General features: G+C 40.1%; 1 protein-coding gene across 1 annotated transcript in view; it reads right to left on the bottom strand.

The window, feature by feature from the left end:
• LOC124775159 (serpin B6-like) overlaps positions 1-23,426 on the bottom strand; it is a 68,672-nt gene that overhangs the window by 25,812 nt on the left and 19,434 nt on the right. Inside the window, exons 3-4 of the mRNA XM_047249999.1 lie at positions 18,155-18,334; positions 15,659-15,866 (exon numbers count right to left, since the gene is read on the bottom strand). Of these exons, the coding sequence (XP_047105955.1) occupies positions 15,659-15,866; positions 18,155-18,334 (388 nt within the window). The remainder of the gene's footprint in view (positions 1-15,658; positions 15,867-18,154; positions 18,335-23,426) is intronic.

The following is a 23,426-nucleotide window of genomic DNA, read 5'->3' as shown; positions in this document are numbered from 1 at the left end:
TAGGGGAACGATAAAGTGTTGGAGATACGGCTAAAGCTGGGGTCAGTACGAATGCCGTTCATATCACATCTTTTCTGTGTGGAAGGTTAGGCGCCGCCGCCGCTGAATCGACAGAGCTGCCCGATAGCGCTATCTGGCAGCCTTGTGAGTGCCTGTCGTTGTCATATTGTCGTTGTCATATGACTTAATGTGTAACATTTGTCATTATACATTACTACTAATTTTTAAATAGGCAAATTGCTACAAAGTGGAACTGGTCAATATTGAAAGTGAGTGTTCTAATGCACACTATGGTTAGTAAAGCGGTTATTGCATAGTGTAAGTAGCGTTTGACAGGAGGGGGAGGATCTAATACAAACTATTGTTTGCCAGTCTGTAATTTTAGTTATTTAACGTGAGAGTTGGTTAAACAAATTTGTACAGTTCTTGTGATAGGATAAAATAATGTACGTGGGGACGGTTACTATAGAGAATGCATAAGCGTGAGTTAGAAGGGGATGGAGAGTGTAAATCGGTTGTGTACTTTTCCTAACACGTATCTGGCAAGGTTACCATACCGCACAGCAGTACCCTAGGGGTAGATAGATGAAATGGAAAGTGTTACGTCTTGCAGTATATGGCTGATCTTATTATACTAATCTGTACGTGTTTGTACCGAAGTCTAGATTGCTCATAGTGCTTTGTCGAAATTTTGTCTTAGTTCTATTCGAAAAGAAAAGTGGTATCTCCCAACGTTAAAACTTGGCCGGAATTAAATCGTTTGTTACTTTCGTTCTTCTGTACAATTGCCGGGCGCAATGAACTGTTTGCACTTTAAAGACATCGGAGCTGATACTTTGATAAACGTATGCCACTAAATTTCCTCCGTTAGTATGGGTTTGGGTGTGTACATGTAAAAAACACAAGGAAGTTGCTTGTTGTTGCTGGTACACCCTACCCTTGGCCTTGGGGTATCCACGACATAGTACACACAAACGTAGAGTAACTGGGCTAGGAGTTTACAGCTGCATTGCGAATACAACCCTATTTAGAAGGTATGCATGAAAGGTGATGCTACCACAAGTGCTACCATCTTGGCTCTTTAGACTATAAGGACCATACGTGACACTACTGCCATTCTGACGTTACGTCTACTGGCGGGAATTCTGTCAGCCTATAGTTTTTTGTTAAATTTTACACATACAGGGTGTTACAAAAAGGTACGGCCAAACTTTCAGGAAACATTCCTCACACACAAATAAAGAAAAGATGTTATGTGGATATGCGTCCGCAAACGCTTAATTTCCATGTTAGAGCTCATTTTAGTTTCGTCAGTATGTACCGTACTTCCTCGATTCACCGCCAGTTGGCCCAATTCAAGGAAGGTAATGTTAACTTCGGTGCTTGTGTTGACATGCGACTCATTGCTCTACAGTACCAGCATCAAGCACATCAGTACGTAGCATCAGCAGGTTACTGTTCATCACGAACGTGGTTTTGCAGTCAGTGCAATGTTTACAAATGCGGAGTTGGCAGATGCCCATTTGATGTAAGGATTAGCACGGGGCAATAACCGTGGCGCGGTACGTTTGTATCGAGACAGATTTCCAGAACGAAGGTGTCCCGACAGGAAGACGTTCGAAGCAATTGATCGGCGTCTTAGGGTGCACGGAACATTCCAGCCTATGACTCGCGACTGGGGAAGACCTAGAACGACGAGGACACCTGCAATGGACAAGGCAATTCTTCGTGCAGTTGACGATAACCCTAATGTCAGCATCAGAGAAGTTGCTGCTGTACAAGGTAACGTTGACCACGTCACTGTATGGCAGAACCAGTTGTTTCCGTACCATGTACAGCGTGTGCAGGCACTATCAGCAGCTAATTGGCCTCCACGGGTACACTTCTGCGAATGGTTCATCCAACAATGTGTCAATCCTCATTTCAGTGCACATGTTCTCTTTACGGATGAGGCTTCATTCCAACGTGATCAAATTGTAAATTTTCACAATCAACATGTGTGGGCTGACGAGAATACGCACGCAATTGTGCAATCACGTCATCAACACAGATTTTCTGTGAAGGTTTGGGCAGGCATTGTTGGTGATATCTTGATTGGGCCCCATGTTCTTCCACCTACGCTCAATGGAGCACGTTATCATGATTTCATACGGGATACTCTACCTGTGCTGCTAAAACATGTACCTTTACAAGTACGACACAACATGTGGTTCATGCACGATGGAGCTCCCGCACATTTCAGTCGAAGTGTTCGTACGCTTCTCAACAACAGATTCGGTGACCGATGGATTGCTAGAGGCGGACCAATTCCATGGCCTCCACGCTCTCCTGACCTCAACCCTCTTGACTTTCATTTATGGAGACATTTGAGAGCTCTTGTATACGCAACCCCGGTACCAAATGTAGAGACTCTTCGTGCTCGTATCGTGGACGGCTGTGATACAATGCGCCATTCTCCAGGGCTGCATCAGCGCATCAGGGATTCCATGCGACGGAGGGTGGATGCATGTATCCTCGCTAACGGAGGACATTTTGAACATTTCCTATAACAAAGTGTTTGAAGCCACGCTGGTACGTTTTGTTGCTGTGTGTTTCCATTCCATGATTAATGTGATTTGAAGAGATGTAATAAAATGAGCTCTAACATGGAAAGTAAGCGTTTCCGGACACATGTCCACATAACATATTTTCTTTCGTTGTGTGTGAGGAATGTTTCCTGAAAGTTTGGCCGTACCTTTTTGTAACACCCTGTATAAGCAAGTGGTAGGAGATTGTTAGCAAAGATGACATAGATATTACGTAGTACTGTCGAACTTATATGCAGACTTCGTTTGTCATGGAGTAGGATTCTAGACCAAATCATTAAGGCTCGTTTCGCGTAGTAAAGTCCAGCAAAACACCTATAAATTACATTATGTGGGATGGGAACACTACTATCTGCTGACGTTTTGTATGTGTTACAAATATAAGATGAAAACTATGAACCGGGTGTTTTACTATATTTCATATGTTTAGGAGTCATGTCATACAGGATGCAGACAGTTAAAGAGCGGTTACTGATAGTGTGGATTACTGCAGTGCTGATGGAGTGAGTTTGATTGAGGGGTTGTTAATTGCTAATTTAGTCATGTTACACAGCCCAAGTGTGTTGGAAGGAAAGTGTAAAAGTGTATGTAGAACAGGAAAATACGCCCCCCCCCCCCCCACACACACACATACACATGTACACCCACTCGCACATAAATCACATCGGAAAAATCTAGGACGTTAGAGCTAAAATGTGTATTGAACAAAAAACAATTACTCTTTAGGACTGTATCCGAGGTTTTTTTTTTTTTACCTGCGGAATAGTTATTGGTGGAGTGTTTAACTACGTGAAAAACGATTTCGCAGTCAGCCAACTTACTGGGTCATATCCTTACTACGTAGCCTATTGGCTCAAGACTGGGAAATATGTTTGTTTGTGGCGTCATAGTGGCAACCATGGTTAGCATCAGCTCCACCTCCCCAGAGGACACAGTCATAATAATTACATGGGAAGAAAAACGAAGAAATGTAGGCAGTAATATACGATCCATTGACCTAGCGCTCTTGAAACTAATCGCTTAACACTTTTTCCCTTCCTCGCTTTCCTGGTTGTACAGGAACTCATAAAGAAGTTACCACCACTCTGACACTAAAAACAAAAATAGCTGAACAACTTCAGACGCTGGCCTCTAACTACGCCTATCCCAACAGTTCCATCTAAACTAAGAAAGGAGGAAAAGAAAGAAGGGAGATGTTAACAAATGTATATAACAGGGAAAGTTTTCTTTATTTTTTTATCGTTATTATTTCTTCCCTTCGCGTATGTGGGGCGTTCTTGAAAGCTGCCCGTACCCGTGGAGAAATCCGTGCGCATCTTCTCCAATTAAACGGGAATACAGTTGGTGATCGTAATATCAAAAGATCAACAATAGTGCAGCAGATCAACTGCTTATTGCAGGGACATTCCAATTGCACTGTTGTTCTAAACTGTTTTGAGGCCCACTGCTAACTTACTATTCCTTAAAATACAAAAGTAATTTTTTTACCTGTTTGGTTTTGTTAAATTCGCAAGTTATTAAGACTTAATATTTGTCCAGCACCTATATATCAATTCTGTGGTTGTTCTAATTTTCATTCAACACTGCCTCAACTAAGAATTTTAAATTTTTGTTCTCCCCTTTGTTTGAACTTGTAATGTCATTAACTGTTTTACAATCCTTCCAATTCTTTCGGCCAAATTAGCCCTTTTTCAGTTGTGATTATCTCCCTAAAAAAGTAAATCCAAATTATGAGAAATGTTGAATGATCTCATAACCGGAGCTTATCATTGCACGAGGAGTTACAGTCGTTGTCCTAGTTCTGGGGATTTCATGCACAAGCTGCAGTCGGTCGACAATCGTGGCTAACTCTCCACAAGGCGAATGACGCAGCAGCTGATCTTTGCGTGGAGGGTGGAATTAAAATCACCACCCAGCACCAGTTCAGGTAAGGCGATGAACGCAGAGCGTTCCTTTCGCCTTCCCGATCCTGAAGGTGTGTAGATGTTACTAATTCGGACACCAAAGAGTGTGACACCCTCGCCCCTCGCATCTGGAAGATACTGGACGTCGTCGATGGGCAACCTTTCACAGATCATGATCGTCACACCGCTATTGGTATCTGACGCCTGGGAAACGAAAAGGATGTACCCAAACAGGTTAAGAAAACTAATGGTATGCACTTCTCGTAAGAGGGCCATGTCTAAGTCATCCGCTCGAAGTGTATCATGGAGCATTGACAGTTTATGTGGGGCATGAATAGAATTAACATTGATAACAGCTAGGTGGAATGTCTGTTCCGGTACTCCTACTGTCGCGACATGGGGTCTACGAGTGGCATCCAGCCATGGCAGACTGCATAAGATGGTCGAAGCCACGGTAGTTACTGTGATGAGGTAGCGGGTGGCACAACTTACGAAATGCACCCGCCCACGACATTCACAGGCCAGGCCATCCCGATTCCTCCACCATATCGCCCGCCTAAGAAACGGAAGCAGCACCAGTGCATCGTCCACGGGTAGGATCGTCAGGGTACTGTCGCATGTCCAGAGACAGCTTATTAACAGAGGACGGAGGCGCCGGAGAGGAAGGCGTCACAGGCTGCAGAGGACAAACCATTGAAAAAGTTGAGGAAGGAGGTACGCTCAGCAACAGGTCTTCAGAGGTCGAGGCATTTTCTGAAGTCCATCGACGACGTGATCATTAGCGAGGAAGTACAATTTCAGACTGAGGAAGGAAATGGGCTGTGCCCTTTCAAATGGACCGTCCAGGGATTCACCGTCGGCGATTTAAGGGGTTAGGGAAAAACATAAATTTGGATGATAGGACAGGAATTTCAATCGTCGTTCTCTCTGATAAGGGTCACCTGTGTTACTATTGCCAAACCTTACTCGGTACCAATTTTGTGACATGGCTAAGCACTTCCTAAGAAACACAACTGAAATCGTTCGTTCTTAAGCGGAAGAAATAGTCAAATGGCTCTGAGCACTATGCGACTTAACTTCCGAGGTCATCAGTCGCCTAGAACTTACAACTAATTGAACATAACTAACCTAAGGACATCACACACATCCATGCCCGAGGCAGGTTTCGAACCTGAGACCGTAGCGGTTGCTCGGTTCCAGACTGTAGGAGAAATAGTCGCTTGTATAAGTAAGTACGTGCGTACCCCAAGGGAACCCTGTTGTTGTTGTTGTTGTGGTCTTCAGTCCTGAGACTGGTTTGATACAGCTCTCCATGCTACTTTTATCCTGTGCAAGCTTCTTCATCTCCCAGTAATTACTGCAACCCACATCCTTCTGAATCTGCTTAGCGTATTCATCTCTTGGTCTCCCTCTACGATTTTTACCCTCCACGCTGCCCTCCAATGCTAAATTTGTGATCCCTTGATGCCTCAGAACATGTCCTACCAACCGGTCCCTTCTTCTTGTCAAGTTGTGCCACAAATTTTTCTTCACTCCAATTCTATTCAATACCTCCTCATTAGTTATGTGATCTACCCATCTAATCTTCAGCATTCTTCTGTAGTATCAGATTTCGAACGCTTCTATTCTCTTTTTGTCCAAACTATTTATCGTCCATGTTTCACTTCCATCCATGGCTACACTCCATACAAATACTTTCAGAAACGACTTCCTGACACTTAAATCTATACTCGATGTTAACAAATTTGTCCTCTTCATAAACGCTTTACTTGCCATTGCCAGTCTACATTTTATATCCTCTCTACTTTGACCATCATCAGTTATTTTGCTCCCCAAATAGCAAAACTCCTTTACTACTTTGTCTCATTTCCTTATCTAATTCCCTCAGCATCACCCGACTTAATTCGACTACATTCGATTATCCTCGTTTTGCTTTTGTTGATGTTCATCTTATATCCTCCTTTCAAGACACTGTCCATTCCGTTCAACTGCTCTTCCAAGTCCTTTGCTGTCTCTGACAGAATTACAATGTCATCGGCGAACCTCAAAGTTTTTAGTTCTTCTCCATGGATTTTAATACCTACTCCGAGTTTTTCTCTTGTTTCCTTTACTGCTTGCTCAATATACAGATTGAATAACATCGGGGAGAGGCTACAACCTTGTCTCACTCCCTTCCCAACCACTGCTTCCCTTTCATGTCCGTCGACTCTTATAACTGCCATCTGGTTTCTGTACAAATTGTAAATAGCCTTTCGCTCCCTGCATTTTACCCGTGCCACCTTCAGAATTCGAAAGAGAGTATTCCAGTCAACATTGTCAAAAGCTTTCTCTGTCTACAAATGCTAGAAACGTCGGTTTGCCTTTCCTTAATGTTTCTTCTAAGATAAGTCGTAAGGTCAGTATTGCCTCTCGTGTTCCAACATTTCTACGAAAGCCAAACTGATCTTCCCCGAGGTCAGCTTCTACCAGATTTTCCATTCGGCTGTATAGAATTCGTGTTAGTATTTTGCAGTTGTGGCTTATTAAACTGATAGTTCGGTAATTTTCACATCTATCAGCACCTTCTTACTTTGGGATTGGAATTATTATATTCTTCTTGAAGTCTGAGGGTATTTCGCCTGTCTCATACGTCTTGCGCACTAGATGGTAGAGTTTTGTCAGGACTGGCTCTCCCAAGGTTGTCAATAGTTCTAATGGAATGTTGTCTCCTCCCAGGGCCTTGTTTCGACTTAGGTTTTTCAGTGCGCTGTCAAACTCTTCGCACAGTATCGTATCTCCCATTTCATCTTCATCTACATCTTCTTCCATTTCCATAATATTGTCCTCAAGTACATCGCCCTTGTATAGACCCTCTATATACTTCTTCCACCTTTCTGCTTTCCCCTCTTTACTTAGAACTGGGTTTCCATCTGAGCTCTTGATATTCATACAAGTGGTTCTCTTCTCTCCAAAGGTCTCTTTAATTTTCCTGTAGGCAGTATCTATCTTACCCCTAGTGAGATAAGCCTCTACATCCTTACATTTGTCATCTAGCTATCCCTGCTTAGCCATTTTGCACTTCCTGTCGATCTCATTTTTGAGACGTTTGTATTCCTTTTTGCCTGCTTCATTTACTGCATTTTTATATTTTCTCCTTTCATCAACTACATTCAATATTTCTTCTGTTATCCAAGGATTTCTACTAGCCCTCGTCCTTTTACATACTTGATCCTCTGCTGCCTTCACTACTTCATCCCTCAGAGCTACCCATTCTTCTTCTACTGTATTTCTTTCCCCCAGTCCTGTCAATTGTTCCCTTATGCTCTCCCTGAAACTCTGTACAACCTCTGGTTCTTTCAGTTTATCCAGGTCCCATCTCCTTAAATTCCCACCTTTTTGCAGTTTCTTCAGTTTTAATCTACAGTTCATAACCAATAGATTGTGGCCAGAGTTCATATCTGCCCCTGGAAATGTCTTACAATTAAAAAACCTGATTCCTAAATCTCTGTCTTACCATTATGTAATCTATCTGATACCTTCTAGTATCTTGTAGGCTTTTACAATTCAGTTGATTCACAAGTTCGCGGCGTTTCTCCGTAAGTTTAATAAACACAACAGATTCACATATTGTCATAAAAAGTATTTTCTCCTTCACTATTTATAATAGTCGGCCAACCCTGGGGTAACTCGCAAGATCAGGCGAATAAGGTGGATGTGGAATGACTTCCCAACCTAACTGTAGTACAGTGTTTTATGTCAGTGTAGCAGAATGCGGAAGAGCGTTATCGTGGAGTAGTGTCACTTCACACCGTCTTCCTGATCTTTGTTCTTCGACTGCGTCTGCAAGACGTCTCACTTGTTGACAGTACATGTCAGCAGTGATGGTTACACCTCGGGAAAGAAGCTCGTAGTACACCACACCGTCGTTGTTCAATCAGATAAATAACATTATCTTACTTGGATGCGCGAAGGTATTTGTACGACGAGTTGCTGCTTTGTTTGGCCTCAACTATTCCTTCCTTTCCTTGAGTCAGCATAAAGACACCATTTTTGGTCACCAGTAACGTTACAAGATAAGGATGGTCCGTGTTATTCACGTGCAAATTGATGACGAGCGACCAGATATGCACATACGTCCACCCGCTGATCGCTGTGATTTTGGCTTAGAGCACATGGTACTCATTCACGCGATCTTTGAACCTTCTCCATTGCATGCAAATGTCGCATGGTGGTAGAATGATGACAGTGAATCACATTTTGAGTACACAGACGTGAATCATTGTGTATTAATGCGTTTAAACGATCTTGACCAAACACCGAAGATCGTTTCTGGCTTGTAGAGTCACTAATGTCAAAATAATACTCTCTAAAGCGAGAAATCATTTTCTTGCAATCCCCTTACACGGACCACTCTGCTGAACTCAAACAGGCCTATGTCGGAAATGTTCCGATTTCTCCACGTGGCAGTCCATTTTCTTGCGTCCACAGCTCCACTCACTATCTACAATTAAATAACTGACAATATATAAACTCAAATAAACAGTGACAATCGATAAATAAACCGAAATACCAATATTGAAAACATAAACACTACGAACTAAAGATACGAACCTAATATTTATGACGTGTATGCAGAGTAGTCAGAAACAGTCCGAAAAGCTTTTAAGGGTGTTACAGGGGAGGTTTCGCTGAGAGATTATTGCTACGAAAAAAATTCGATACGTTGCGCCGTTTCCGAATTATTTTGCGTTCAGATTAGCCAATCAGGTCGCGCGCGTAAACTCAAGCACGTGTACAGGCTAAAATGCGGTAATTGACAGACATTTCTGTGTCTGTGAGCTACCACGTGTTGAAATGCTCACTACCAATTAAAATGTTCCTACTTCGGAAGTGATTGATTTAAGCTAGGTGAACAAAAACTTTTTTGTTTGTTTGACGAAACCAAACGGAGAACATTTTTGGAGACACAGCTTCTGCCATACTGCTCTGACTGTTTCTAATCACACCGTATAAATGATCTAGTACAAAACGTGGCTAAGTACGTAAGGCTTACGCCCTTTCTTACAAGAAATTCTAAAATTGTAGCGAAGTGAAGACACAGTTTGGCAGTCCATAATTGGTGTCGAGTCTGGCAGCTTAGACTCAACTTAGACGTCTAACATATTGCATGTAACTTAGGAAATATTATAGACCCACAAAATCGAACACGAGTTTTGGAAATAGCACCAAAGTTGCTGCAACACTACACACTTTTCACGCAGATTCTGTCACTTAAAATTTCATAAAAAATTCACCTGTTATTTTGATAAGGTGGCAGACAGGTTTGTGGAAATTATTGTGTACTCGAGCAGGGTTGCTGCCTTTCAGACAAATGTCATATGGTACAAAGAAACTCTTAACACCAACATAAATTACATTAGTAGTAGCCTTCAGAAATCTTAATTGTGTTATAAAATACGGATTTAAATTTCGGTTTGTGACATCAAATCATTTAAACTGGTGGGGCGAGGAGTACCTTTAAATAGATTTTAGAGAGACGTCGAGTGTTACTTGACAGTGAATTAAATCTGTAGTAAGTATGGTAGACCTGATATATAATTCAGTTTTGAGAATGCCAACAAATTATGGGTCTGCAACAGTACATAAATATGTCCGATGTCAGTCGTGAGAATCTTTGTTGTTTGGGAAATAAAAATTGAGCCATGAAGACATGTTCTAATGTATCAATATTTACACTATACATAGTCACAGAAACGTGAAAATAAAACTGGGCTTCGGGACCAGAGACCTGAAATTGAATGCAGCTTTTAAACTCATAACATCTCATTGATGAAATCCAAAAGTCGGATTCGTGACACGCTATACTGAATTGTGGATGGTACTCTTTCTGCATCGACTCCATAAATAGCGCTAGAAGCTCCATTACTTACGATACGTCATGTCATGACAGATGACAGTCACCGAAAGCCTATTGCACGAAAGCAGCTAGGACTGAAATATATGGGAATCAGACTACATTGTAAAGGATAGACAGAAACGGAGTAAATATGGCACTTAGTTGAAGCAAATTCAGATGCTAGACATATTTATAGCTTGGATGCTATGGAAATATAATTCATTTACGAAACACGTTGTTTCCAAAATCTCGTTAGCAAATACCTGAGTGTTGCTTTATATCTCGTGTGTTTGGGAACCTTACAAGGTTGGATTACAAGAACTGACAAAGACAATACAACGAAAAGAGAAAATTTCGGAACGAATTCGTTCACAAAGCACGAGTGCGTCACGGAGATAGTCGTGCAACTCCTGTAGAAGACGCTGGAAGACAGCATTGCGTCACGAATAGGTTTATTTGCAATATCCCTAGAACGCAGGAGTAGCAAGCAACACTGATTCTTTCTACATCCATCTCGTGGAGTTTTCATGATGGCGAAACAGTTAAAATTTAACTCATATGACTGCTTACTGACAATGAGTCTTACCACTCGCCATTCGCAAATGCACGTCAGAGGGCAGAAGTAGAAGTGGCACCGAAACTGCCATGCAGCGTAAGGTCTCTTATGGATTAGGCTAAAACAGTCTGGTAACCACACTAATGTACTGTACTTATGGTTGTAAGCTGAAAAGTGCCCATTAACAACTGGTCAGTAACCGGAAGCAGTTCATTCCCATAAATTATCTTGGAGTAGGCATTAGGAGTGATTTAAAAGGGAATGACCATATATTTATTTATTTATTTATGCATTTATTTTACCTGGCAAGATTAAGGCCTTCAGGCCCTCTCTTACAACTAACCAGGCATACTCAAATTCAACAAATTTCAGTGTCTACAGAAAATTAGGACATATAACATGTTATACAGTATTAATGTTAAAGAGAAAAAAAATAGAGATTATAAAAGTAGTACAATGATAATTATAACAATCAAAAAATAATTATAACAATCAAGAATAATAAAAATAATAATAATAATGATAATAAACAACTACAGAGGCATTTCACTTTTACCAGTTACCTACAAAATTCTATCTGCATGTCTCCTAAAGAGGGCACAAGAACAACTAGAACATACAATTTCAGACTACCAAGCAGGCTTTCGTCCTAATAGATCATGCCCGGAACAGATATTCAACCTTAAAACTATTTTAAAGATTAAAGCAATCAGGTCAAAACCAATAATCTGCACATTCGTTGATTTCAAAAAGGCATACGATTCCATAGACAGACAGTCTCTATGTCACATTCTCGAAGAACGAGGCCTAGACACTAAAACCCGAAAACTAATTGAACAAACACTAACAGAAACCAAATCAAAAATTAAATTCAGAGGGGAAATTTCGGAACCATTCTCAATTAAAACAGGAGTAAGACAAGGAGATGGGATCTCACCACTATTATTCAATATAGTTTTGGACAAAGTTATGAAAGAGTGGGAAGTAACACTAAGGAAACAAAGCTTTTGGAAGCCAATTGAACTAGGAAGAGGTAAAGGAAAATTGAACATCCCTTATTTAGCGTTTGCAGATGACTTGGCAATTATAACTGACAGTGAAGAAACAGCAGTAAAACAAATTGAGACACTTAAAGAATGTGCTGAAAAGGTTGGCCTGCAAATCTCCTTTGAGAAGACAGAATTCATCTGCTCAAAATTAGATATTTCGAAACTAAAAACAAAGTATGGTGAAATAACTAGAGTCAAGCACTTTAAGTATCTCGGTGAAGTTATTGAACCAACAGGACTTGAGAAAATAGCACAAAAAAACCGATTACAGAAAATCAAGAAAGCATTCGGACTTATTCAAAACATATATAACAAGAAATGTCTATCAAAAGGCACTAAAATCAGACACTACAACACAGTCATCAAACCAACAGTCACATATGCAAGTGAAACACTCTCCCTGAATAGAAAATTAGATTTACACGAAATTAAGAAAGTAGAGAGAAAAATTATTAGAAAAATCCTAGGACCACGATACACACAAGATGGATACAGGCTGCAGACTACCGAGACAACCGAAAAAATATCAAACATCGAGGCAGATATCAGGAAGAGGCGGATGAAGTTTTATGGACATATAGACAGATTACCTGGAAACAGGTTAACTAAACGTCTATTGGACTATATGACATCACTTAAGGCAACAATACCCTGGGTAACTGAAGTTAAGAAGGATTTGAAAAAGGCAAAAATTGACATAACAAACACATCAGACCGGGATACATTCAGAAGAAAAATCGACAAGTGGAAGTTTACTCCAGAGACGGAATCTAAGCCTTTCCGACCAAAGTGGACCGAAGAAAGGAAGAAGGCCTTTGGGGAGGCAATGAAGAAATACTGGGAAAATAAGAAGAACATTAAGAAATGTTAATCACCTGCTTATCGTTCTCCCATGGGGACATTCGCTAATAATAATAATAATAATGATAATAATAATAATAATAATAATGACTATGTATATGAAAGTAAACATATTTTTCTTTTATGAGTGTCAGTCCTATTGCTAGTTGGGAATTTTCTCGTTATATTCTTGCAGCTTGTGAGTTATTCTCATCAAGCAGAGACATAAGACGATGGAATGGGGTGAAAGAGATATAGAAGAGGTAGATAGGTTAGAGGAAGGGAAATAGAATGGTAAAATTCGAAGCTATGATGGAGAGGAGAAAGAAAAAGATGAGGGGGGCACAACAATGGTGGCTATACCGTCCCTAATATGTAAGTCTTAAGTTCCCTCTTGAATGTTGAGTGGTTTTGGATAAGACGCAGATCACAGGGGAGCGCGTTCCATAGTCGTATGGCTGAGATGGAGAATGACACGGAGAAAGATTTTGTGTTATGTAAAGGTACAGCCAAGATGCTAGACGTATCCGATCTGGTATTGCGGTAGTGGAATGATGATATGTGTTTAATGTGAGAAGATAAGTATTGGGGGCACCAGTGGCTAAGAAATCGATGAAGTAAGCACATCGTGTGGAGATCGCGTGCCTTATGTGGGCGTATCCAACCTAGCTGGGAGTATGAAGGACTGATATGATCATACAACCGTATGTTGCATACGTATCTAACACAAGCATTCATCACTAGTTCGAGGCATCTCGAATTTTCATTATTTGTGCCATGTTGAACTACATCACAGTAGTAAAGATTAGGCAAGACTAGTGTTTGGACTAATTTTTGTTTAACATGGGTTGGAAATATTTTTCTAAATTTTTGAATTGCATGTAGGGAGGAGAGCGATTTCCGGCAAGCTGTGACTGTTTGTTCTTCCCAGTTTAGGTGTTCATCCAAGATTATTCCAAGGTCTTTTACTGTTTTTTGGTATGGTAGTTGGGTACCATTGAGGAGTATTTGAGGGACTGTTTCGCGAAAGTACCGACTGATTAACTTTGGATGAGATATAAGTATGACCTGGGATTTCTTGGGGTTTAGTTTCAGACCTAGGTTCTGTGCCCATCGAGAAACAGAGCAAAGATCTGCGTTCATACTCGCTACTGCGTCAGCAATGTTCTTGGGGCTTGCACTTATGTACAGTTGGATGTCGTCGGCATATAGATGGTAGTTGCAGGAGTGAATCACTGAAGAAATATCATTAATGTACAGTCAGAATTGTAATGGACCAAGGACGGAGCCTTGGGGAACTCCAGAGCGCACGTTTTTCCATGATGACTTTTCCGACCCACAAATGACTTGTTGACTTCTGTTTTTGAGGTAGCTGTCGAACCAGTGTATTGCACTGTTTGAGAAATTCAGCTGCTTCATTTTAATTAGTAATATATCAAAGTCAACTGTATCAAAAGCCTTGCTAAAGTCAAGCAGTGTTAGGATGGTAGCTTCACGTCTGTCCATAGCATGTTTAATGTCATCAGTTACTTTGATTAATGCAGTTGCTGTGCTATGGTGCTTTCGAAAGCCTGACTGATATTTGTCGTGGATGTTATGAGTTTTGAGGTAATCCGTCAGCTGCTCATGGACGATGTATTCTAGGGCTTTAGATATTGCAGGTAGTATGCTGATCGGCCTGTAGTCACCTGGCGACTTAGGGTCGTCAGTCTTGGGTATAGGTTGAATTAAGCTTTGCTTCCACTCAGTAGGATATGTACTTCTGACAAGAGACAGGTTGAAGATGTCTGTGATAACTGGAGTAATAGTGTTTACGACGTTCTTAATCATGCCAATGTTCACTCCATCATTTCCTACTGCCTCGGAAGAGATTCTCATAATTGCCTTGTGTACTGTGCCGGTAGTGACATGTTTTAGGAAAAACTTGTCTCTCGAGAGATTGATATCTTGGGGCTGGTAATTTGTCGCTGCGTGGCAGTTTACGGCTGTTGAGAAGAAATCGTTTAATTCCTCTGCAGACGCTTGATAAACAGCGTCAGATCTTCGCTTCCCTATACCAAAACTGCGCAGCTTTATCCACAGTGCAGCAGGTTTTGATATGCCGCATACGACAGAGCGGGCATGTCTGATTTTGGCATTCCTCACGCTTTGCTTGGTTCTGTTTCGGAGTTTCCTGTAAGCTTCATACGCCTCGGGAGTTGGGTTACGCTTGAAGGCCCTATGTGCAGCATCACGTTTATTCGTTTATTCGTCGGTAAAGCATGAGATTCATTGGGAGAATCCTAAGGAAATGCAGTCCGAAAACAAAGTAAGTAGGTTACAGTACAGTTGGTCGCCCACTGCTTGAATACTGCTCACCGGTGTGGGATCCGTACCAGATAGGGTTGATAGAAGATGTAGAGAAGATCCAACGGAGAGCAGCGTGCTTCGTTACAGTATCATTTAGTAATCGCGAAAGCGTTACGGAGTTGATAGATAAACTCCAGTGAAAGACTGCAAGAGAGACGCTCAGTAGCTCGGTACAGGCTTTTGTTGAAGTTCCGAGAACATACCATCACCGAGGAGTCAAGCAGTATATTGTTCCTTCCTACGTGTATTTCGCGAAGAGACCATGAGGATAAAATCAGAGATATTAGAGCCCACACAGAGGCATACCAACAATCTTTCTTTCCACGAACAATACGAGACTGGAATAGAAGGGAGTACTCAAGGTACCCTCCGCCTTACACCGTCAGGTGGCTTGCGGAGTATGGATGTAGATGTACATGTAGAACAAAGCTAGGGAACACTGAAATTTTTTCAGTGTCATGCTAAGTGTGAATAGTGATCGGATGTGAAAAATTACTTACCACGAGGGATTAGATTTTTTATCTTCTGATTTGTCTTATTTTCTACCCAGTCATTTATTATTTTCCGTGCTTGTTCTTCTTGTGAAAAATCCACTACTTCTGCTCCAGCCTTGAGTTTAACAGCGGAATTGTTAAATTCTTCCTTAACGTCAAAGCCATTTTTAATAAATATTCTGTTAGCTATGCTAAGCAGCACGTCATTGTTTTCCTGAAATACAAAAAAAAAGAAACACTTGTTAAAAGCTGAAGTACTAAATGGTATTAGCTATAATTTTTATTTTTGCTTAATAAGGGTCGAGATGAAGCATTACATTTTTCATTATATCGTATGACAGTGTTTTCGTCGTCACAGTCCTGATGTAAAGGAAGAAAGCTTAAATGGAATAAAATCGAAGTTTGAAGACAATGTGTCACGTTGTTTACTTCCACAGAGCATGATAATTAATTAGTTAATTGGTTACATGTTCCCCAAATAATTTGAACGATTCTGTCATCGAAATGACGTGCAACGAGTCAATTTACAGGATATGTTTGCACGATTACTGTTAACGTCAACGAACACATTACTATTTTTTAGTCCTACTCATGCAACTATACTCAAAATTTATTTATTTTTCTTTTTTCATTACGGGCTACCAGATTTGAAGTAAAAATTCATGAATGGAATAGAAGTTACCCAGGTGAAACGGTTTTAAATTAGACTTATGACGTGGTTCGCTACCTGTCAGATATCTTATCTTATTGGGCAAACGATAAATTTTTTTTACTGCATATTGAACTCCTTTCTGGATTACTGATAGCTATAATAATGGGTAATAAAGGTAATTTTCCCATCTAGTACTGTAGGTATGTAGACCACTGTTCTTCTCAAATTGTGATGGATTATTTATTTCGAATTTCAGTAGGGAGTATATGTATTGCGACGACGCAGTTAAAATGTCTAGCTCCTTGAAAAGTTACCTATACGACGGCCGTGGTTGAACATCACATTTTATTCTTCCTGCTCGCTTTTGTGTAATCAATACTTTCTTTCTAAGTGGTGAGTTCCTCATAAAATTATTCCGTATGACATTACTGAGTGGAAATATGCAAAATATGTCAGGAGGTTGATATGTTTGTTGACAAGATTATCAATTGTAAGAAGAGCAACAGTAGCTGGACTTAATTGTTTTAGAAGTTCAGTAATGTGCTTGTTCCAGTTCAAGCTATCTACCCTATTTACTGACTCCTGCTCAGGTGCTACATCAATTGTTGCTATGACTCTGTTTGTTGTAAAGAACTGAATTGACGTGTTTTTTCAAAATTTAGAGAGAGTCCATTTTCTGAGAACCACTTAATAATTCATTGGAAAATATTATTCACCAACTCCTTTATTGCTTTCTCTCTAATGGAATTATACCACTAGTACATGCTGATCTAATGTCAGCGCAATACTATTTTCGTCCAGTTTTCCCTCTATCTGTTACTATAATTTGTACCAGTCAAAGGCAATCATATGCAGTGTTTTCTTTACCGTGCACAGTCGAAATTATTTTATCTGCTTAAGCATGTCGTATTCAAACGAAAACTTCGCCTTTTATCGAATGAAGAGTCTGTACCGTTTAAAACAGAACAGGCGCTTTTTATTGTTTCGGACTGACTTTCTGGCAGCCGGTGATAAGTGAACCATTGTTTCCTTTAAAGCTGTCTCAATTTCAAAATCTAACAGCCTTGGTGTATTTTCCAGAATATTGCATCTTTTTTGTGGTATTCTAGCTTTTAAAATACTGGTTCGGTACAGAATTTGTCTTACTCTGTTAAATTAATTGTTCAGGTACTTAATGAGTGACTAATTAGGCGGTTTTGAAACATTCAGAATGTATTTCCTGCTGGTGATTTCATTGGATTTCGATGGAAAAACAAAAGCAGTATGTTAGAGAGTAACAATACTCTAGTGGTACTGGCTACAGGAGGGACTGTATACTTGTCGTAAAGAACACTTTGAAGCGTCAGAAATTGCAGAGACCATGTCTTCAATTACTTGCACACAAGAGTAGAAAATATCGCTTTATAAGCTATAAACACTTTTTGTTTATATATTACCATCGCCAAATGAAACCATCGTCGCCACCCCCAGCACTCACCTGACTGCGGTACAATTTGCGCAACGATTGATAACGGAGTACAGCTACGCCGTTAAGTAACTACTATAGCCACCTTATAACTTCCGCAAAAGCAGTCACGTTGTATGACCAACCAAAGCCCATGAAATGCGGCGGGTATGAATCTAGCAGCAAAAGAACCGAGATTTTGTGTGTTCCTCAAGGTAATTAAATTCACCGTCAGTGTTCTTTGATCCATTCCTATATCGATAAGACGTAACGGATACCTGTGTTGAGCGACATTTTAAATACAGATAACGAGTTTCTAGTGACAGAAGTTCAAAGAGACATTGTTGCCATAGACACGGAATTTCGTCAAAAATATAACTTTAGAGAGTCTGATAACGATATTTACCTGTAGGCGCGTCATTATTTCACTGGATCCATCCTCCGTCACGTTTCTGTCTTCAGGTAGACGAAGACCCCTCGCTATCTGCTTGGCTGTATCTCCACGAGCACCCAGAAACACAAGTGCTAGGATCACTTGTATACTGATAGGCGAGAAGAATACATTATCTGTTCCATTTGCTAAATCCTGAAATTGAATATTTAGCTCCTTTAAAGCGTTAGTCAGGGATTCTAAAATTTTCCTGAAACACAATCACAGAAATGTTTAAAAAATCCATATACTCCTTAAGGTTACATCACGAAGTTTAGCTAAAAATACAATAACTAGGACCTAAAAATCTAGTTGCTTTACTATAATTTAGTTAGGACGAATAAATTGCTGAACTCTGGGACGTGAAGGTACGTTAGTGGACTTGGGAACGGAATCAAGCAAAATCAAATGCGAGACGTGAGCTTTGCAAGAAGTGTGACAAAAAATCGTAGACGAAACAGAAATAAAGTCGAGACAGATGTTTTCTACTGAGGAACAGAGATGCGAGGAAATTCATGTGCAGGCTATATTGAAATGAGGGAATTAGAAACAACATGGATGATTTAATTTTATCCACTGCCGTCAGTGTTTCTTCCGCGATGTTATTACTTTCGTTAAATAAGGCAAACCGCGTTCAGTCTCAAATTGTGATTTTATTTCAGTGCACGATGCATTTCGAACCCTGAGGCCTCATATTCAGGTACTTGATAAGTCCACATCATTTTTCAAATTTTGTTTAATAACCGTCCTGGTAATATAACATACGCGTAATCACAAAGAGACACACTGTGAGTACACGTTATCACAAAACTATGACAATATTGAAAAATTACTTAATGTTTACAGTACAGGCTACACTGTATAGTGTATAGATGCACATAAATATGACAACTCATCTGTACTTCAAAATCATGTAACAAATGTTAGAGACAGTAAGTTATCAATGTTGTCTTAGTTTTGCAAAAACTCGTATTCAGTTTGTCATTTTTCATAACCCCTAAGTAGTCTTAAGAAAACAACCTTCGCTGAAACTAAAAGCAAGGGCGGTATCATTAAGAGTAAATGGGAATGCCACTGTTAATTGCAGAGGAGAAAACGAAAAGGGGGAAATAGTACATTGAAGACGTCTATGAGAGGAGGTCTAATGACGTGATAGAAGAAGAAACAGACGTCGATAGAGGGTAGATAAGGGATCCAGCATTACAATCAGAATTAAAACATTTCTGGAAGTCTTACAATAAAATAAGGCAGAAGCGATAGATAACATTCCATCACAATTTCTAGAATCATTGGGCGAAGAGGGCATAGAAGGAGTATTCATGTTGATGTGTAGAATGTATGAATCTGTCGATATACAATTTGACTTTCGGAAAAGCATCATCCACACAATTCCGAAGAACAGTCCTGTATCCAAGTTGGTGACAGGAATAATATACAGCAGAGTGGAACAGAGAATTCAGGATGTGATCGATGACGATCAGTTTGGTTTTAGGAAAGGTAAGGGTACCAGGCAGGGAATTCTGTCGTTCCGGTTGATAATGCAAGCGAAACTAGAGGAAAACCAAGAAACGTTCAAAGGATTTGTCGATCTGGAAAAAACGTTCGACAGTGTCAAATGGTACAAGATGTTGGATCTTCTGGGAAAAGTAGTGTTAACCTATAGAGCAAGACGGGTAATATACAATATGTACAAGATCCAATTGGGAATAATAAGAGTGGAAGATGAAGAACGAAGCGCACGGATTGCACAGAGCATAGGACAGGGATGTAGTATTTCGCCCCTACTAGTCAATCTGTAGATCGAAGAAGCAATGGAAGAAGTAAAAATTCAAAGTCGAATTAAAGGTGAAAGGGTATCAGTGAGGAGTTAAACGTGAACATTCGCTGACGACATTGCTATCCTCATCGAAAGTGAAGAAGAGTTACAGGATCTACTGAATGGAGCGAACAGCTTAATGAGTACATAATAGGGATAGAGTAAATCGAAGAAAGACAGAAGTAATACGAAGCAGCAGAAATGAGAACAGTGATAAACCTAACTTCAGGATTGGTGATCACAGAGTAGATGAAGTAAAGAAATTCTGCTATCTAGGCAGCAGGACATGAAAAGCAGACTATCACTGGAAAATAGAGAAGTCTACTAATATTAAATTATTAATTAATATAATTAATAATATTAATTATAATTAGTATTATTAATTGGAGGAGGATATTTCTGAGAATGTACGTTTGGTGCACAGTATTGTATGGTAGTGAAACATGAACTCTGGGAAAACTAGAAAAGAAGAAAAGCGAAGCATTTGACATTTGGTGCTATAGAAGAATGTAGAAAAGTACGTGTACTGATAAGGTAAGGAATGAGAAGGTTCTGCAGAGAAGTGGCGAGGAAAGGAATATAGGGAAAACACTGACAAGAAGAAGGGACTGGATGATAGGATATACGTTAAGACATCAAGGAATAGCTTCCATGGCACTAGAGGGAGGTATAGTGGAGAAAAACTGAAGAGAAAGACAGAGATTTGAATACATCCAGCAAATAAGTGAGGATCCAGCAAATAATTGAGGCCGAAGGTTGGAAGTGTTGCTCCTAGATGTAGAGGTTGACACAGGAGAGGATTCGTGGTGGGCCACATCAAATCAGCCAGACGACTTGTGGCTCGGAATAAATAAATAAGTGAAATAAAAAAAAATCTTAACAGAATGAGTGTTAGCCTAGATTCAAAAATTGATGTACAATTATCAAGTACCTGAAGATGAGATCACGGAGCTCGCAGTGCATCGTGCATTGAAATAAAATCGTGATTTATGCCCGAAGGCGGTTTGGTTTTTGTTTTATGAACATTCGGGGTATGAGATAGTCTCATACAGAACAGTAACACTTCAAAAATTGAATATTTTCCATGGAAGTTATCCACGTCCATGCCCACCTTCTGTTAGGTAAATACCTCCACGAAGAGCTACACAATCTCATGCCTGACACGTAATCTCACTACAGTGTCTTAATAGTGTGACTTCACTGAAATATCAGGGTGAGAAATAAACAGTGGTCCTATAGTGGTAAAATTTTAGCGTATGATAGTAGAAAGCACAAAGGTTATACTTAATGGAATTTGCTCGGTAGAAACAGGTGTTCTGCATTAACATATTCTTACAGAAAAAAATCAAATAAACTATATAAGAATCGGATTAAATTAGTAATGAAACCGCTACATTATATATATGAGTACAGGAATTATACTCTTTGTTACAGTGTATTTCAAATTTTGAATTTCTAAAGAAGAAGTATAAAAATAGACAAGACTAGAAAGAATTGTTATAATAATTTATTTAGTACAATTATAGTAATTTATTTAATTATACGTGGCCATAACATATTAAATCAAGCAACACGATCTGCTTCTTGGAAAGCAAAGTGAATACATATGTATACGAGAGGAGTAATTGTTTAAGAATAAGTACTTAGGCACCTACCTTAAGATTTATCAGAAACGAATGAAATGAAATTCTCGTGTGCAAAACGGCAATTATTAAGGAGAATATGAGAGCTTCAAGTGAACCATCATACGGATATGACAGAATAAGCTCAAAATTTTCGGACATAAGGCGTTCTGATGAAGTGCATAGGCAAGCAAAAAATAGTTCCAGTAACTTCATCTCAGTATTTTACGTAATATTCACAATTATCACCCACCGAATGAAAAAAGTCGATTTTAAAGAAATATGGAGAAAGGTTCTCTTACTAAATTGATCGACAAACGGACCATTTCCATTTCGAGAAAAAAGTTAGAGAACGGAGTGATCAATGAACTGGAAGAGGGAACTCATCTTCTTTTGAGATAAATTTGATTTAGTGTCAATAAATTGGTAACAGTCCTTGATAAAGTCACTAATACAGCATATGTTAGTATGCTCATGAATATACTGTACTGCACAATGATGCTCCAGTTTCCATTAACATTGGATATACAGGGTGATCCATTGATAACGACCGAGTCAAATATCTCACGAAATAGGCATCAAACGAAAAAACTACAAAGAAGGAAACTCGTCTAGCTTGAAGGGGGAAACTAGATGGCGCTACTGTTGGCCCGGTAGATGGCGTTGCCATAGGTCAAACGGATATCAACTGCGTTTTTTAAAATAGGAACCCTCATTTTTATTACATATTCGTGTAGTACGTACAGAAATATGAATGTTTTAGTTGGACCACTTTTTTCGATTTGTGATAGACGGCGCTGTAATAGTCACAAACGTATAGGTACGTGGTATCACGTAACATTCCGCCAGTGCGGACGGTATTTGCTTCGTGATACATTACCCGTGTTAAAATGGACCGTTTACCAATTGCGGAAAAGGTCGATATCGTGTTAATGTATGGGTATTGTGATCAAAATGCCCAACGGGCGTGTGCTATGTATGCTGCTCGGTATTCTGGAAGACATTATCCAAGTGTCCGGACCGTTCGCCGGATAGTTACGTTATTTAAGGAAACAGGAAGTGTTGAGCCACACGTGAAACGTCAACCACGACCTGCAACAAATGATGATGCCCAAGTAGGTGTTTAAGCTACTGTCGCGGCTAATCCGCACATCAGTAGCAGAGAAATTGCGCGAGAATCGGGAATCTCAAAAACGTCTGTGTTGAGAATGCTACATCAACATCGACTGCAACCGAACCATATTTCTATGCACCAGGAATTACATGGTGACGACTTTGAACGTCGTCTACAGTTCTGTCACTGGGCACAAGAGAATTTACGGGACGATGACAGATTTTTTGCACGCGTTCTATCGATGGCAATCTAAATGGTGCAATGTATGCTGAGGTCCCACGTAATGTTCTACCGATGTTACTACAAGATGTTTCACGGCATGACAGAATGGCGATGTACTTCCAACATGATGGATGTCCGGCACATAGCTCGTGTGCGGTAGAAGCGGTGTTGAATAGCATATTTAATGTCAGGTGGATTGGTTGTCGAAGCACCACACTATGGCCCGCACGTTCACCGGATCTGGCGTCCCCGGATTTCTTTCTGTGGGGAAAGTTGAAGGATATTTGCTATCGTGATCCACCGACGACGCCTGACTACATGCGTCAGCGCATTGTCAATGCATGTGCGAACATTATGGAAGGCGAACCACTCGCTGTTGAGAGGAATGTCGTTACACGTATTGCCAAATGCATTGACGTTGACGGACGTCTTTTTGAGCATTTATTGCATTAATGTGGTATTTACAGGTAATCA

This window comes from Schistocerca piceifrons, chromosome 2 (genome assembly GCF_021461385.2).
Source record: "Schistocerca piceifrons isolate TAMUIC-IGC-003096 chromosome 2, iqSchPice1.1, whole genome shotgun sequence".
NCBI lineage: Eukaryota > Metazoa > Arthropoda > Insecta > Orthoptera > Acrididae > Schistocerca > Schistocerca piceifrons.
This window is presented reverse-complemented; position numbering and strand designations above follow the sequence as displayed.